Source organism: Sinohyriopsis cumingii, chromosome 9, assembly GCF_028554795.1.
Source record: "Sinohyriopsis cumingii isolate HCF-2022 chromosome 9, ASM2855479v2, whole genome shotgun sequence".
Taxonomy (NCBI): Eukaryota; Metazoa; Mollusca; class Bivalvia; order Unionida; family Unionidae; genus Sinohyriopsis; species Sinohyriopsis cumingii.
In genome coordinates this window covers 116,784,742-116,803,356 of record NC_142969.1, presented here as the reverse complement: position 1 = coordinate 116,803,356, position 18,615 = coordinate 116,784,742, and the positions used below count along the sequence as shown (strand labels likewise).

Here is an 18,615-nt window from a genome sequence, read left to right as displayed (position 1 = left end):
TATCAAGAGATGGGATAATCATTACCATATAAAGAGATGGGATATTCATTACCATTTCAAGAGATGGGATATTCATTACCAAATAAAGAGATGGGGTATTCATTACCATACAAAGAGATGGGATATTCATTGCCATATAAAGAGATGGGATATTCATTACCATATAAAGAGATAGGATATTCGTTACCATACAAAGAGATGGGATATTCATTGCCATATAAAGAGATGGGATATTCATTACTATACAAAGAGATGGGATATTCATTACCATATAATGCAATGGGATATTCATTACCATATAATGCAATGGGATATTCATTACCATATAATGCAATGGGATTTTCATTACCATACAAAGAGATGGGATATTCATTACCATATAAAGAGATGGGATATTCATTACTATACAAAGAGATGGGATATTCATTACCATACAAAGAGATGGGATATTCATTACCATACAAAGAGATGGGATATTCATTACCATATAATGCAATGGGATATTCATTACCATATAATGCAATGGGATATTCATTACCAGATAAAGAGATGGGATATACACTGGCATATAAAGAGATGGGAAATAAACATTTAACAATATAACAACATACAGATTTGGTATTTTACACTTAAAAATAACATTTTGTTGGGTATTTTTCAAGGCTGATGGTTACAACATCTGCATAATCTAATTGATTTCTGTTGTATTATATATGTTTGGATCCATGAAGTAAACTTTTTACAACTTCATATTTACAAAGTTGTGTAAATGATTGTAAATTCAGTCCTTAATTGACACAAGGTTTCTGTCTAGCAGGTTGATGTTGTAATCCTACATATTTCATGCATGTCCTGCTATCTGTCTGTCTGTCTTCCAGACCTTCTTTATTATTATCAATATTTTCATGAATAATTGTAGGAGAAGACTGATTGTTAATTAATACAGCAAAAATAAAACTGCCACATCAAAATATCCCATTATACAGCAACTGGAAAATACTGAATGAATTTGAAAGTTATTTTAAAAGGGGACGAAAAAGGAAGAAAAGAAGAAAGAAAAAGAACACAGTAATTACCTGGCATCGCATCTGCGAAGATGTGCTCCCAACTCTTGAGACTCAGGATAGGCCAGATGATAAACCACTTCTTCTGCATTAAAAATTGCTGTAGGTTTCATTTTCTCTGTCAGCGCACAAACCGGCTCCTCTGCAATAGAGTGGCAAGGGAATCTCAACCACAGTACTTCAGCTTGAACTGTTCTAAGCCAGAGTACTTCAGCTTGAACTGTTCTCAGCCAGAGTACTTCAGTTTGAACTTTTCTCAGCCAGAGTCCTTCAGCTTTAACTTTTCTCAGCCAGAGTACTTCAGCTTTAACTTTTCTCAGCCAGAGTACTTCAGCTTTAACTTTTCTCAGCCAGAATACTTCAGCTTTAACTTTTCTCAGCTAGAATACTTCAGCTTTAACTTTTCTCAGCCAAAGTACTTCAGCTTTAACTTTTCTCAGATTTTAGATCAAATAGTTCGAAGGCAATTATGATGAGTGGAAAATGTATCAATCCGATACTTGATGATCATCTCAAAACCAAATATGGTCAAAGAAGATAAATTAAAAGATAAAAAAAAGGTAGTCTCCAAATTCTGCTGTTTTCTTTGTGATAAAAGATATGAAATGAGTTACAGGCAATGTTATATCAATTGTTATTTGTATTTCCAATAATATACAGGACAACATTTTACCTGCTGCCATTTTGGCCTGATCCAGCTTTTCCTTGTAGTTTGGAATGAAGTACTCCATATCATCCTCTTTATTAATCTGACATCTAGTCTCCTGAAATGGGATAAAGGTATAAATGGGATAATGGGATAATGGCATAAATGGGATAACGGCATAAATGGGATAACGGCATAAATGGGATAAAGCATAAATGGGATAATGGCATAAATGGGATAACGGCATAAATGGGATAACGGCATAGGATAATGGCATAAATGGGATAATGGCATAAATGGGATAACAGCATAAATGGGATAATGGCATGAATGGGATAATGGCATAAATGGGATAACAGCATAAATGGGATAATGGCATAAATGGGATAACGGCATAAATGGGATAATGGCATAAATGCATACTAAACAACAACTAGTGGTGAAGAGATAATTACAAAAATATTGGGGGAGGGGGAGAGACTAAAACTAAAATATACCAAAGTTTGCTGTTCATATACAACTAATGATAAGTCTTGGATCCAAATTGTAATCCATAACACAATTTTTAAACAGATGATTTTTAAATTTTTGATCTGTGTTGAAAGTTGGTCTAAATAGCTAAGAAACCTTCAGACTTACTTCCCTTTGATGACCATGAAACTAACTCCCACATTTAAAAAGTTGCCAAAAAGAGACCTTAACTGTTATCTTGTAAATTTTTGATGACTGATCTATGGTGAATTAAAGTATCACCTATGATGATAGTCATCAAATACAAATGGAAAACTTAACAAAAATCTTTGAAAAAAGTTCACATAAGTTTCATTAAAAATAATTTAAACTGTTGTAAAACTCAGTAAAACATAATAACCTAACAACATATGCAACTGTGAATCATGTCCAAATTCCACCACATACTATTCAAAGCAGTGTTTGCAGTTCTGCTGATAGGATTTTGTTCAAAAAGATTCATGAATGGAAAGACTGATGCATACCACAATTGCTTTTATCACAGTTATGATACTATGGCATGTGCAATAGATAAAGCAAGCAGAACCAGACAACAACCCAAAAGAAATAATGAGAAACCTAAGCAGGACCAAGAGCTTTTACCCAGATAATATCTACCAAACAGCCAACTAAGCGGGACCAAGAGCTTTCACCCAGATAATATCTACCAAACAGCCAACTAAGCGGGACCAAGAGCTTTCACCCAGATAATATCTACCAAACAGCCAACTAAGCGGGACCAAGAGCTTTCACCCAGATAATATCTACCAAACAGCCAACTAAGCGGGACCAAGAGCTTTCACCCAGATAATATCTACCAAACAGCCAACTAAGCGGGACCAAGAGCTTTCACCCAGATAATATCTACCAAACAGTCAACTAAGCGGGACCAAGAGCTTTCACCCAGATAATATCTACCAAACAGCCAACTAAGCAGGACCAAGCGCTTTCATCCAGATAATATCTACCAAACAGCCAACTAAGCGGGACCAAGAGCTTTCACCCAGATAATATCTACCAAACAGTCAACTAAGCGGGACCAAGAGCTTTCACCCAGATAATATCTACCAAACAGCCAAAAGCAATAAATTTATAACTCGATACACCATCCAAGATTCTATTATCTGAATTGAAATAGTTGCAGTTCGAAAAACGGCTAGTCTAACCTTAAGTCTATATTAATGCTTAAAGTAAAGAATCAACTGTATTCAGAGTATTTATGCGGCATGTTCAATTTTACTCAGAAAAACAATACCAAGGACACAAACTTAGATCAATCACAAATGATCATTCCAAAACCAAACACGTTTAAAAAATTATTTCTTTTCACAGATCCACTTTGGCCTCTTGTTCAAATGTTTAACTATTATTAATAACATTTGTCATATCTGGTGGCAAAGTGACATCATCTGCACATACCTGAAAGCTCATTCTGCCAAGATGCTTAATGTCAAAATGGTCAAATTCTTTTAGCAGTATTTAAGAGTTATTTCAAGGTTTTTCTACCCTTAGTAATGGTCTAGTGGTTTGAGCATCCAATTTGTATGTGGGAGGTCATGGGTTTGAACCTTGGCCGAGTCATACCAAATACTAATAAAAAATGATACTAACAGCTGCCTTGCTAGGTGCTCAGCATTGAGAAGTTAGTGTTAAGACTGGTTGGCTTGCTGTCAGGATAATTTGAATGGGTGGGACATCATGCTACATGTCTGCAACATGATGCCCCAGTGCTAGACATTGCTGAGTACTATAAACTGCCACACTGCAGATATCATAGTGATATGACTGGAAAATTGTTAAAACTAAAAAATACACACATATACCATAAGTAACAGAAGCTATATCTGATTGTGGATCAGCATCAAAAAGCCCTTCATGGTTTCTGTCAGATCTGGCTATATTCTGTTTCACAGCTTCTTATAAGTTATTCTATTTTAAGAAACAGCAGCCATAACTGATGGGAGATGAGCGCCATCTGTAATAGTCTGAAACCTTTTATGCTTGGACAACTTTCAATTAAATTTTGTCAAATTCCACTCACCAGCTTTTGACAAGCTGTTGAAACCAAAAAAATTTTTTAACACTGGCTATATTTCATCATGGGTCTACACTGTTAGTACAAAAATTTAAAGGGGCCCCAAGTGGCCGAGTGGTCTAAAGTGCTCTCTGTTACGGATCACTGCCATCTCACCTCTGTCTGCTTGGGTTCGAGTCTCGGATTCAGCCAAAGTGGATATGAGAGAAAGCTTGCCAGTAGCTTCTCGAGGGTCGGTGGTTCTTTCCGGGGATTTCCTGGGTTCTTCCTCCACCATTAATACTGGCCGCCATGTATAGCCTATCGTGTGCTGAAAAATGGCGTTAAACCCTACAACAACAACAATTTAAAGCTTTCATTCCAGATTTTTTGGGGTCAAAGGTTGTGTTTAGTGGCTATTTAGAAAAAGTCATTTAACACATTAACCCCTGGTGCTTTTTGCCATTTTTGCCTGAAAATCGAGTGGGAAACACATTTTGAAAGCTATTTCTGAATAGACTCGAAAACACCAAATCCCCGGTCATCTTTCAATAACATACTGCCTAGTTGTGTTAGAAACATCATTTTTTGTTGGCTATTTGACTCGCACATGAGCAGAAGGGTAAAAGCTGGACTTCTTTATTTTCTTCTTTTTGTTGTTTTTTTTTGCTAAACGGAGCTATTATGTTTGTATGGAGACCACTCTTTATTCCAAATGCCCATCTTATCCTACTTTTTGCAAAGGCTCATCTGTCTGTTTGCAGTTCATACTGGTTTGCCTTAGATGTGAGACCAAAAAGTCTAAAATCCAGACACAAAATGGGATTCCGACCACGGGCAAATTTTGCGTAAAAAAACTCGGGTCCAAAAAATGAGGTTTTTCTATCTGTATTTTGTAGTGCAACTAGATATTTCAGATTATTTGGTATTATTGTAGAGCTACATCTGTCTACCTTTCTATAATACCACCCACTTTAGTGTATCATGCATGACCATGATGCTACAGAGCTCGGCTGTAGGCTACTACTTCCTGCCCCATAAAGTCGTCGCTAGGGGTTAATGTGTTAACAAGAATTTTTTATTTTTTTTACAATTCGTCTGGGAATTGCTAAATTTGTAATTTATGTGCAATGTCGATGCACAAGTGATTAAATATGCAAGGAATATTCAAATTTTGTGATGTCATCAAAATGGACTGTTTAATACATTAACCCCTGGAGCTTTTTGCCATTTTTGCCTGAAAATCAAGTAGGAAATACATTTTGAAAGCTATTTCTGAATAGACTTGAAAACACCAAATCCCCGGTCATCTTTCAATAACATACTGCCTAGTTGTGTTAGAAACATCAATTTTTGTTGGCTATTTGACTCGCGCATGAGCAGAAGGGTAAAAGTTGGACTTCTTTTTATTTTCTTTTTTTTTTTTTGTTGCTAAACGGAGCCATTATTTTTGTATGGAGACCATTTTTTATTCCAAATGCCCATCTTATCCTACTTTTTGCAAAGGCTCATCTATCTGTTTGCAGTTCATATCGGTTTGCCTTAGATCTGAGACCAAAAAGTCTAAAATCCAGAACAAAATGGGATTCTGACCACGAGCAATTTTTGCGTTAAAAAAGTCGGGCCCAAAAATGATGTTTTCTATCTGAATTTGGTAGTGCAACTAGATATTCCAGATTATTTAGTATCATTGTAGAGCTACATTTGTCTACATTTCTATAATACCACCCACTTTAGTGTATCATGCATGACCATGACACTACAGACCTTGGCAGTAGGCTACTACCTCCTGCCCCGTAAAGTCGTCGCTAGGGGTTAATGTGTTAAAGGGTTTTCTACCTCAATTTGAGGAGGGGGGCAATGGTCATATTTAATGGAAGATTGGCAATATTTTGTACAAAATTTAAAGACCTTTATAATGTAACACTTTCATCAAATTTGGTAAATGTCTGTTCAGCAGATCTTGAAAGGTCATTTAAAGCTGCTTCTATAGTGTCTGCCATATTGGCATCATTTGTTTAAACTTGAAATCCCTCCATGGCAATGCTTTGTGCAAAATATAGTTGAAACTGGTCTGGTGGTCGAGATGAGGTTTAAAATGACATGTGTTGAAAAGTTACACACACTGGACACAAGCCGGTTTCAAAAGCTAACTGTCTTACAGCCAGGTGAACTAAAACGATTTTAACCAAATCTTGATGCAGAATGGACAGACAGATAGATGAAAAGAAATTTCAGATCATGTCGGCCAAGTTGCTTGCAATGAAATATGAACTGCAGACATAACAACTGATTCACATACCAGTGTTCCGACATCAAAGAGTAAATTATCCCACTTCCTTCCGACATCTTCAAGATCCGTATCACTGACAATCCTTGGTTTAACCTCCCTGATGTATGGTTCTGGAAGAGGTTTATCTGACAAGTCCACTGCTGGCTGAGGACCTCCTGAAAAATAAGACTGGATTAGCTCATCACACAGAAGAAACGTCTGCTGCAGACAAGGCTTGAACCTAGACCCACCTAATAGCATAGACTGTTCTCAAGTCTTCACTGCATTTTGATAATGATACTGTCCAAATGTTTTTGTAATTATTTTGTTTCTTCACAGAGAACTTCAGAGTTATTGTATCATTTGACAGAGAAAGTCTGGGACAAAGTTTATTCAGTACAATTACAGTATATACTTGCTTATAAGGCCAACTGCAAAGACCCAGGCTTATTAGTAAGTATATATGGTAGCATAAACTTCTAACAAAATGTCTGGTCCTTAGAAACAAATTGTATTCATTCTGCCTATTTTACAGACATTACATCCATAAATGGCAGATACTTTTTTAAAAACCTTTTAAGTTTCATAAATTGATCTTCAGGAGCTCTATCTCATCTAGAGGTACACGGATGACCATCTCAACTAACGGTACTATTACAACTCTATGGTCTTAAAATAAGTAACAGTGATGAGTGAGAAGCAACAAGCTTTGTACAATTCAACAAATAATTTATTTCCCTATAATACACAGTGAAAATATATTTTTCTTTTTAAATTACAGTATTACAAATTAAATACCAAATATTCCTAGAATTACAGACTCAAGTCATAATGAGTAAAGCTCTAATAAACTTGATTGGAAATCCAAATTATATCCAATGCTGGAAGTGTTGATGTCTCTGTGGTAGCATGTGTAGTGGTGATGTGCCAAGTCCTTATGCTGGATCACAAAAATACAATCCAAGAATATTTACAGGTTTATCTGGCACTGAGCCAATTCTCATGGGCACTGTTATTCTCTGTTATGTGGTACATCAGCCGTTACACTATTGCAAATTCGTCTGTTGTAGTATCAGCTGCTTTTTGTTTACATTGAGTGTTTCTCGATTGTACATGTATTGATGATTTTATGATGGATATAAAAGCAAAGTATAAAAAAGGTGGTGGAACTTCCTGTGCAGTCCATGGATGTACCAACAACTCAAGAAAAATAGAAAGATTCCTTGTGTGAAACACAAACAAATCCACAATGAATGCACATGTTTAATTCATCTTCTTGTAATAAAATTCACGAAGGCGCAATATTTGATTTTTCACAAAGTGATCGTCATACTGAACATCTACAAACTTGTGGTCATTTTCATTATGCCTGATAAAAAGTTTTCACTTTCTCAACCCTGTGCAAAACAGTTAATTGAACTCTGTAAATAAAATCATTTGCCTCCTGGAACTTTTAATACAACATTTTAATTTTCACTCTTTATATTATATTTGCCACTAGCAAAGAGTTGCTTTAACACTGTCCTTATAGAATTAGGAAATGGACTTCTGATTTCTAGCAGAGTATCTCAATTTAAAATCGCAATCAGAACTTGAACAAAACCATTTCTCCTTCACTGACACATACAATCTGCAGTCACTGAGAATATTTCAAAATTGTTTTGCTTTAACCTCACTGTCCTTCCCATGTTTTGTAAATTTGCTGTCAATATATTTTGAATGTAAATGATCCCTTATGAAATTGATGCAATCAGCTGTCTCTTTAATGGGTACTTTCTGTGCATTGCTAACTGTAATCTCAATTTTCTAGAGTCTCTCCACAAAAACATTTACACTGACTGACCCTTTCATTTTTTTGCAGTTTATTAATATGATCTGAATCCAGCTGTACATACTTTGAAAAAATGTTTAACATTTCCCACAAGAAGATAAATTTTCATGACTGTTATGATAATGAAGAGATGTATCACCTGTACAGATCGAAGGTTCACTTGTGAAACGTTTTGTTCATTGTTGTTCCTTTAATTTGAAATAAAGCTTTAAGTCATGAATTGTCAACAGCGGTTTTAAATTCTGCCTTTGTCAAACACATCGTGTGTTTCGGGCAACAGGCACTACATCTGTGTCATCTTTAATAAGGCTGTCACCAATTTGGGGCTTTTTGAATTTAATATTTGCAAGGACTTTCGTTTATCATTTCTCTTCATACCTGTTTCCATTTAACTGTCTTATCAGTACAACTGACCCCAGTAAGATTATTTCTCACAGCATGTTTAATTTTCCACAACAAAAGCACCCACATGACTGCATGACTGTCCTTTCCCTGCCATACATGTGCACCACCCATTCTCAACAACCCCTTCCATGATACAAATAATGTAAGCTTCCTTTACTTCATTTACTGATTGTGATAAGCGTATTTTTCGTTTCATGATAAGTTTATTCTCCAAGTTTGATGTATTGTGCAAAACTGTATCCACATTTCCACTCTGGAAGTAGTTATAACTCTGTAAGCTTTTAAAGTTCTCCATTTCTTTTCCATCTAATGTTTTTGATGAGATTAATTAGTTGTAAATGTCACCGTACATGACATGTCAGTCCATTCATTTATATGCTTTGTTGTTGCTGTTGTTGTAGAGTTTAACGCCATTTTTCAGCATACGATAGGCTATACATGGCGGCCAGTATTAATGGTGGAGGAAGAACCACAGAAAACCCCCAGAAATAACCACCAACCCATGAGAAGCTACTGGCAAGCTTTCTCACATACCCATTTGTGGCCCCCCATTTATATTGCAAAATACACCAGGCATCAAACATCTAGCTTCAGACATTTCACTTTCCAGTGTAAGTTTCAGTTTGTTTACGGTGCTTTGCAGTAACATAATGGCAGACTCAGCAGTGGTTCTCCTCATTTGAAATTACAGTATAAATTCAAGTCTCTATTTCCAAGAATGTTATTTTTGAAAAACACTTTGTATTTCCAGTAAATAAATAATTTGATTAAATACAATTCCAGCCTAAATAAACTACTGGACACAAGAATAATAATATATCTGATTCTGCCTCTAGATCTTATTGAATGAACAAATAATTAAATGTCCTCTACCTGACCTCAGGTCACAATTAACATTGTCTAATTAGAACTATTACCTAATGGAAAGTTTCCTGCTGGAAGGTTCATAATGTTTAGAAAAAAAATCTTAGTTATAATTAAAGGCTATTACTAAAATTATAAATAAAATGCAGCAAACAACAGGTAGACAGTTTGGCAATTCATGGGGAATTCCAAAATTGTTTACTACAAAACTAAAATCAATAATTAAGGTCAGGTAGAAAATGAACTTGATTTTGGACAAGGTCAAATTCAAAATATAATTATTCACAGCATATAATGAAAATATAAAAATATTTTTTAAAAACTAACTAACAAACAATGCAATTTAAATATAAATAACATTACACAGAGTGGTATTTCACCTGTGCCCAATGATGATGTTTACTTACTGCTTCAGACTTTTCAAAACTTTCAGTCAAAACTTTTAACACATAATCTTAATGCTGATGATGCTTATACCATTGTAAAAGTTATCCCTGTGTATCATAATCTGCTAATGCCATTGTAAAACTGATGCCTATTTGTCATAATCTGCTAAAAGTGATGCTTATGTGTCACAATCTACTAATGCCATTGTAAAAGTTATGCCTGTGTGTCATGACCTGCTAATGCCACTATAAAAGTTATGCCTGTGTCATAATCTGTTAATGCTATTGTAAAAGTGATGCCTATGTGTCATAATCTGCTAAAGCCATTGTAAAAGTTATGCCTGTGTCATAATCTGTTAATGCCATTGTAAAAAAATGATGCCTATGTGTCATAATCTCTTAATGCCATTGTAAAAAAGATGCATATGTGTCATAATCTTTTGATACCATTGTAAAAAAAGATGCATATGTATCATAATCTGTTAATGCCATTGTAAAAAAGATGCATATGTGTCATAATCTGTTGATGCCATTGTAAAAGTAATGCCAATGTGTCATAATCGTTAATGCCATTGTAAAGGTTATGCCCATGTGGTATAATCTGATAATGCCATTGTAAAAGTGTGTCATAATCTGTTACTGCCATTGTAAAGGTGATGCCTGGGTGTCATAATCTGCTAATAATGCATTTGTAAATGTTATGCCTATGTGTCATGATGTGTTAATGCCATTGTAAAAGCAATGCCTATGTCTCATAATCTGCTAATGCAGCTGAGACAAAATCACATGCCTTTCTTGTCACTGATAGATTTCAACATTTTCTGAACAGTATGATATGCAGTCTCAGCTGTCACTTCCTCTGGCACCAATTCTTCCTGTCGATGATAGCGACTGAGGTCAGGGGCCGTTACAGGTCGAGGACGGAAAAAACCAGCCTTTGTTACATACACCATCTTCTGGGATTTGCTGACTTCCCCCTTGAGGTAGCGATAGTTCTGTTTTTGTTGACGTGCCTGGAGAAAAAATAAAAATTAACGAATGTTGATGATGGTTTGTGAGGATAATGGTATTACTGATACAACAGGAAATTGACATCTCGACAGGAACTGATATATGACTCTTAAAAAGATGCCCTATTTTTATATAGAAGTAATCTTTGTGTAGCCGTACACAGAATCTACTTCAAAAGCAAAGTCAAGATCAATTCTATCCTACACAGCCCTTGCCCATTAAAATGTGTCAGTTACCATAATCCAAGTGTCGGATTGATTTAGTTTAGTTTTATATTTAATGACATGGCAACACAACTTAGTTATTTGACGTCCCCGCAATTGGAGTATAGTTCCTTGCCCATAGACACACTATGCTAGTCAATCTCAGCTGATCTAATGGTAGGAGTTGAACATCAGTCACAAGTCTAGCATGCTACTCACTGAGCCACCATGGTCCCTTCCTCAATTAGTCACCCTTTATGACCTCCAGAATGTGCACTCATCATGTGTGCAGCATGCCAGCCACTAGGCCACTTTGATGCCTCTTAAAACAAGCACATTCTACATCTCAGTGCCTGTAGGCAGTCTGTTTGTTGAATAAGTATAACTAATTTAAATAATAACAAATTCATCAACAGATGCAAACATCATATTCAAGCCCCAACATATCTAAACCAGTGTAAAAGGCACCTAAAAACAGTGTATAATTTTGCCCTCTTGTGTGCATAATAACTGATAGCTGAGTAGATTAGACCTTTGGTCTAAAGGCAAGGGTCACGGGTCTGAGTCTCCAATGATGATGTTATCTTTTATTCCTAGGCCTTATTTAAACCAGGACCACCATTAACATAGCTTGCTTTTATAAAGATTTAGAAGTCTTCAGCAGCTATTGTTAACATTATCACACAGGAATTAATTTTGTGTTCATACAATCTGATTAAAGCTTAAAATCTATTATCAATGTTCGTCCCTAGAAGCCATATTTTACTCTGTGGAAGTTACAGGCTCTATACAACCCCTGGAATAACTGCCAGTGTGATGACTATTACAAACACAACTCACATATAACCCTGGAATAACTGCCAGTGTGATCACTATTACAACTCACACATCAATAATTACCTTGATCAGCCACTACAACTGAGGCCTCACATGAAATACATGCAGCCTACTCATCTAAAACCTAGTCATTCACATGTACAATACCAGTTAAATGGTAGCATATCATAATATAAAATATATATTCATTAATATGGAACAATTACCACTAAATAAAAAATATTTATTCCTACATTCAAATGCATTGGTCAGAAAGGGGCTTTGATTTAGGTTAAGCAGCATCGAGTATGCAAAAATCTTGTTATGAGCTTAATGCTTAAACTATGTTACTGAAGCATCAAATACATTAGTCACAATGACCTCTTTTGGTTTTAAGGGTGTAGTGCTAATGAAGATGCACCCAATTCTCAAGCTTCATGGCTCTAACATGAATAGTATCCAAGAAATGAACTTAAAACATAAATCTGAAAAAGGTCACTGAAGAATGAAATAATGGTCACAAAGACCTCATTTTGTAGTATGGGTATAGTAGTTATAGAGGGGCATTCCCTCACCCTGTCTCATGATTCTATGTAGTACACGTATAGCATGCCAAATCCTATGTAGTCATTAATTAAATGCAAAATCATAACCAAAGCCAGTAAGTGGTAAAATATAGGTCACTGTGTCCTTTGTTATAAGAATGTAATACTAATAGAGATGCATTTCTTTATTAAAGTTTCATGATCTTAGCATAAACAGATATTAGCAACATTTAACCAAATCAAGAAGCAAGACATATATGCCATAGTGACATACTTATGCAGTGCATTTCCTGGCTAAGTTTCATTATGTTAAGTATGATAGGGTGTACATATCATGCAAAAGCAGCTACGTTTATGCGATCACAGCTTTGCAACCTGAGCATGGGATAGCTGGGTTTTTTTGCAAATTCTGTCCTACGTTGCCCAAAAATATGACCACAAGCACCCCCATAGGCATGACTTTCATGTTGGCATTAGCACTAAAGGTGAAAAAACTGTAAGATGGCAAGGAATAACCATTTTAAAATACTATATCGGGAAATAAAAACATTTGAGGTGGTTGTCAACTAAGTGGCCATGTAAAGCTTTCAAATGCCGCTAGAGTATTTTCTAGGTTAAAGTTATTAATGACAGATGAAATTAAATTTATGCCAATATATCATTTGTGATTTAATTAAGGATATATTAATTTGAAAAGAAAAGTAATGAAGAAAACAGGAGTATTTATTATAATATTTCCTGGTAGTATTCAGTGAACACTAAAGTTACACTACAGCATGATACAGAATGGAAAAGTTTTATGTGCAGTTCATTTCAGGTTAACCAGATATTTAAACAACAAGTTACAGTTTTCATGAGTTACTTGAGTACATGATAAAATGTTTATTCAAATAATGTAAGTAAAAGGAAAATATCACAGTACAATGTAGGCAATAAAGTTAATGTCACAATCCTATCAAAGCAAATAAGATTATCAATAATTTATATATGTATACTTGTAACAATAGGCTTGATGCCTGTGGGTGAAAAAAATAACAATTGGTTTGCTCAGGTCTAACCCTTCATCTTCCCTTACAAGAGTCTAATTTCATCATCATAGAATTTCCCCCAAAAAGGAATCTGGAAAAAATCTTGGGAATATATTTCAACATGTTATTGGTTATAATTATTTAGTTTTAAAAAAATAGCAGGCTAGAAGGATTTTCTTCACCATCAAAGCAAAGGTCTACAAGGATAAAAACAGAGTCAATCACCTACTCAAACGAGTTAGATAGCAGTTCTGATTTTTTCAATGCCAGTGATAACATCAGTGTGAAATTATGATCATCAGTTTGTTTGTACTAGTAGTATGTACTACAATTTTCCTTTTTCCCTTTAAAATGTTGTGTCCCCCAAAACAAGAAGATGGGGGACACATTAAACATTCGCACAATACAGTTTTTAAAATATATTTCAAGATTTTTGTGACAAAAAAACAATATGTGTTGTTTATTACATTTAACATATATGATTTTATCTCAATTATTTTTTATTATCAGTATTTCTTGACAAATATGATTCTAAAAATCTGAAACTGAGTTTTGCCATGAATTTTCTTTTAAGAGGAACTGAGACCTTTCTTGACATTTGGATGTTGTCTTGTCAAATTCTCAGCCCTTATCAATCATTCATAAACATGTTCTCAGGCTGAAATCTCATGTCATCTCTGATGCTGGAGTGAACAGGAAAAAAGATGGTGGAACAAGAGGAGAATTAAAACCCAGCAAATGATTTCTTGGGTAAATTTTCAAATTTAGCACAATTTCAAAGAAGAACATAGCATTTGTATGAACTTCAAAAAACCAATTAATGGATGAATGTGGGCAACAGGGGTGGGATGGTGGGGGAATAAAGAAAATAAAATGCCAGTTTATGGAAAAATTAAGTTTATTTTTGCATGTTAAGGTTTTTCAGCATTTCATTTTGTTAAAAAAGAATGTTTTGAAATGGAAAGAAATATATTTAATATTAAGCTTCATCTTGATTCTTTCAACCCATATTATCAAACATTTGATTGACATTCAACCCACATAATCACACATTTGATTGACATTCAACCCACATTATCACACATTTGATTGACATTCAACCCACATTATCACACATTTGATTGACATTCAACCCACATTATCACACATTTGATTGACATTCAACCCACATTATCACACATTTGATTGACATTCAACCCACATTATCACACATTTGATTGACATTCAACCCACATTATCACACATTTGATTGACATTCAACCCACATTATCACATATTTGACTGACATTCAACCAACATTATCACACATTTGATTGACATTCAACCCACATTATCACACATTTGATTGACATTAAACCCACCCAACACATTTAATTGACAGTCACATTCAACCCATTATCATAGGTTTGATTGAACAATTAATGTACAATGGATAAATGTTGGTCACGGGTTCAAAAGGGGTATTGTTATCTATCCAGAAACAGTTGTTTAGCAAACATCTCTTAAGAACTTAATTCTATGGCCCCCTTCGAATACAAATTTGAATGGATCCACTAAAATGTCATTCTGACTGTAGCAGACCAGCATACAACCCTTCATAATTTCTTTTAATAACTACATGTAGTACTAGTTGCATTTGAAGCCACTGCATTATAAAAAGAAGAAACACAAGTGGGTTTTAGATCACTCACCTGGCTGACATCTAACTAGTAACTAAATGCAAGAAATCTGTGTCAGCAGGATGCTTTCAATAGAAATTTCTTCCAATTCTAAATATAGCACATGCTATGAAAACAACTGTTCAAAGGTTTTCTAATGTAATATCCTGACATATATTTGATTGCCCACTAGAATTTATTTGTTCAATATTGAAACACATCTACGACAGAATGCTTTTTATCAAATATGTTTAAATTGTGCTGAGCCATTTTTGACATAAAGTCATTGAAAGTTTTTTTCTTCTCTATTTATTAAAATAGGCCATATATGATAGCGGACTAAATGAAAAGTCTTTGAACTAGAATGCTTTTTGTCAATGATTGCAGACTGAATGAAAGGGCTTTTAACTAGAACACTTTCTGTCAAATATGGCAGACCAAATGAAATGCCTTTGAACTAGAACGCTTTCTGTCAAACATGGCAGACCAAATGAAAGGCCTTTGAACTAGAATGCTTTGTCAAAGATGGCAGACCAAATGAAAGGCCTTTGAACTAGAATGCTTTCTGTCAATGACTGCAGACTGAATTAAAGGCCTTGAGATAGAATGCTTTCTGTCAAAGATGGCAGATCAAATGAAAGGCCTTGAGCTAGAATGCTTTCTGTCAATAACTGCAGACCGAATGAAAGGCCTTTGAACTAGAATGCTTTCTGTCAAATATGGCAGACCAACTGAAAGGCCTTTGAGCTAGAATGCTGTCAAAGATGGCAGACCAAATGAAAGGCCTTTGAGCTAGAATGCTGTCAAAGATGGCAGACCAAATGAAAGGCCTTGAGCTAGAATGCTTTCTGTCAATAATTGCAGACTGAATGAAAGGATCATTTATATTAAATGTAAAGGCTTTCATGACAAAAGTCATTTCTTAAATCTGGAAAATTTCTTTTTAGCATCCTTTATTAAGACTTTAAAAGCCTTTGCACCATAATGCTATCAAACTAGTATACATTTAAAAGATCTTTGTGCCAGAATGCTGTCAAATTAATATAAATTTGAAAGGTCTTTGTGTCAGAATGCTATCAAATCAGAATAAATTTGAAAGATCTTTGTGAAAGAATGCTGTCAAATTAGCATAAATGTGAAAGGCCTTTGTGCCAGAATACTACAAATTTGAAAGGCCTTTGTGCCATAATACTATAAATTTGAAAGGTCTTTGTGCCAGAATGCTATCAGATTAGTATAAATTTGAAAGGCCTTTGTGCCAGAATGCTATCAGATTAGTGTCAATTTGAAAGACCTTTGTGCCAGGATGGTTTCAGATTAGTATAAATCTGTGTAAATCTGAAAGGCCTTTGTGCCAGAATGCTATCAGATTAGTGCAAATTTGAAAGGCCTTTGTGCCAGAATGCAATCAGACTAGTATAAATTTGAAAGGCCTTTGTGCCAGAATGCATCATAATAGCATAAATTTGAAAGGCCTTTGTGCCAGAATGCAATCATATTAGTATAAATTTGAAAGGCCTTTGTGCCAGAATGCAATCAGGCTAGTATAAATTTGAAAGGCTTTGTGCCAGAATGATATCAGATTAGTATAAATTTGAAAGGCCTTTGTGCCAGAATGATATCAGACTAGTATAAATTTGAAAGGCCTTTGTGCCATAATACTTTATGTCAGATTTGGTCAAATTCAGTGAATTTTGAGAAAAATTTATTTGAAGACTTCCTATTTTTAGTAATTGTGGCATTATTTGATAGTGGATTTACTTGCATAAACTTAAAAATGCTTCATGCTGTGATGCCTTCTGTCAAATTCTGGTTCTGATTCATCAGCCATATTTTATACTAAATTTGAAACGATTTCATACCAGACTTACCTTTGCTAATTTCAGATGAAACTGGTCCATTAGTTTTGAAAGACAGCTAAAAGCAGCAACTGTTAACAGATACATGACACATGACAGATGCATGACACACAACATATGCATGTCACATGACAGATGCAGGGCCATACCAAAAAATCACTTTGCATCATGGTCAGGTGAGAGAAAATTCTACAAAATGCACTGTCTCTGTATCACAGCAAAACAAGATGAATTTCTCTTCAAGGTTTAAGCATAAAAACAAAAACAAAAACAAAAAAACCTGGATAAAAGAAGAAATAACCCTAAATATCACAGATTGATTTAATGAAAATACACAACAATCAAATTTTGCTTGGTAACCAGTGGAAATACAGCACCCTGTATCAAATTTATAAACATTTAATACTAAGAATGACAAATGTCTCCATGGCTATAAAAAATAACTATAAACATAATATACCCAAATTCAATTCCTCGGCAATTTCACTAGACAAACTGTCAATCACTTCACTTAAACTTACTCCTTAAAAAAATATTCCATAGACCATAATTTTGAAACTGATGCTGAAATGGACTTTAGCTACATTTGGTATTTTAGATGATTTACATCATAAATAGTCTTTTGGGAATTAAACATGGGGTCAAGTTTTCTTCAAACATGGTGCATTTCTAACCATGCTCATGCTCTCTCTCTCTCTCTCCCTCTCTCCTTCAATATGGATCTTCATCTGAGAACACATTCTGTCCAAGATATTATTGCCCACCTGAACTAACTCTAATTTTCTCGAATTTTTCAGCCCTGATATGGTGAAATGCACATAAACCAGTTGTCACTACTATCTGTACTCTCCAATTATCCCAATGGCAAAAGTATCTATTCTCACCCAATATGACTGCATTCCTTAAATTTAAAAACTTGTGTTGGAAGTTTTTGAATAATTTAAAATCTATAGCAATAAATCATTGCAGATTTTTTGCAAGGGACTATTATTTAATATTTCAAGTCATAAAAGTAGTTCCAGGCTGGGTGTGTGATACAGAAATATTAGGTGTGTGATACAGAAGCACAGACAGAACATCTGTATCACACACCAGATCAGCCAAACATGTAATAAAATTATATTTGTAATAGTCACTATTAATTTGTGACAGATACAACTAGTCTGTAAAAAGAAAATTAATTTATTGAACTATTTTGACATTAATAAGGAAAACAAAATGTTAATATCATTTAAAGTCACCATACATTCCTCACTGACGGGAACTACCAATGTACTCGTACAGTGAAAAAGTACAGTGGTATGTACCACTGGACACAAATACCACCGTAAACTGGTATACTGATAATACCACACACCTCTATTCCTGAACCAGCAATACATGGTCAGATCTCCTATCACATGATATGTGATGTGATTTGGATTTTTAACGTAGTTTTAACAATTTTTCAGTCATATCACTATGATATATGCAACGTGGCAGTTTATAGTGATGTCTAGCACT

General features: G+C 34.8%; 1 protein-coding gene across 3 annotated transcripts in view; it reads right to left on the bottom strand.

Moving 5' to 3' along the window:
- LOC149792525 (uncharacterized) overlaps positions 1-18,615 on the bottom strand; it is a 111,120-nt gene that overhangs the window by 18,928 nt on the left and 73,577 nt on the right. For all 3 annotated transcript variants that reach the window (XM_089971152.1, XM_089971154.1, XM_089971155.1), the window contains 4 exons: positions 10,783-11,005; positions 6,537-6,682; positions 1,738-1,828; positions 1,077-1,206 (listed from right to left, as the gene is read on the bottom strand). In XM_089971152.1, the coding sequence (XP_089827278.1) occupies positions 1,077-1,206; positions 1,738-1,828; positions 6,537-6,682; positions 10,783-11,005 (590 nt within the window). The remainder of the gene's footprint in view (positions 1-1,076; positions 1,207-1,737; positions 1,829-6,536; positions 6,683-10,782; positions 11,006-18,615) is intronic.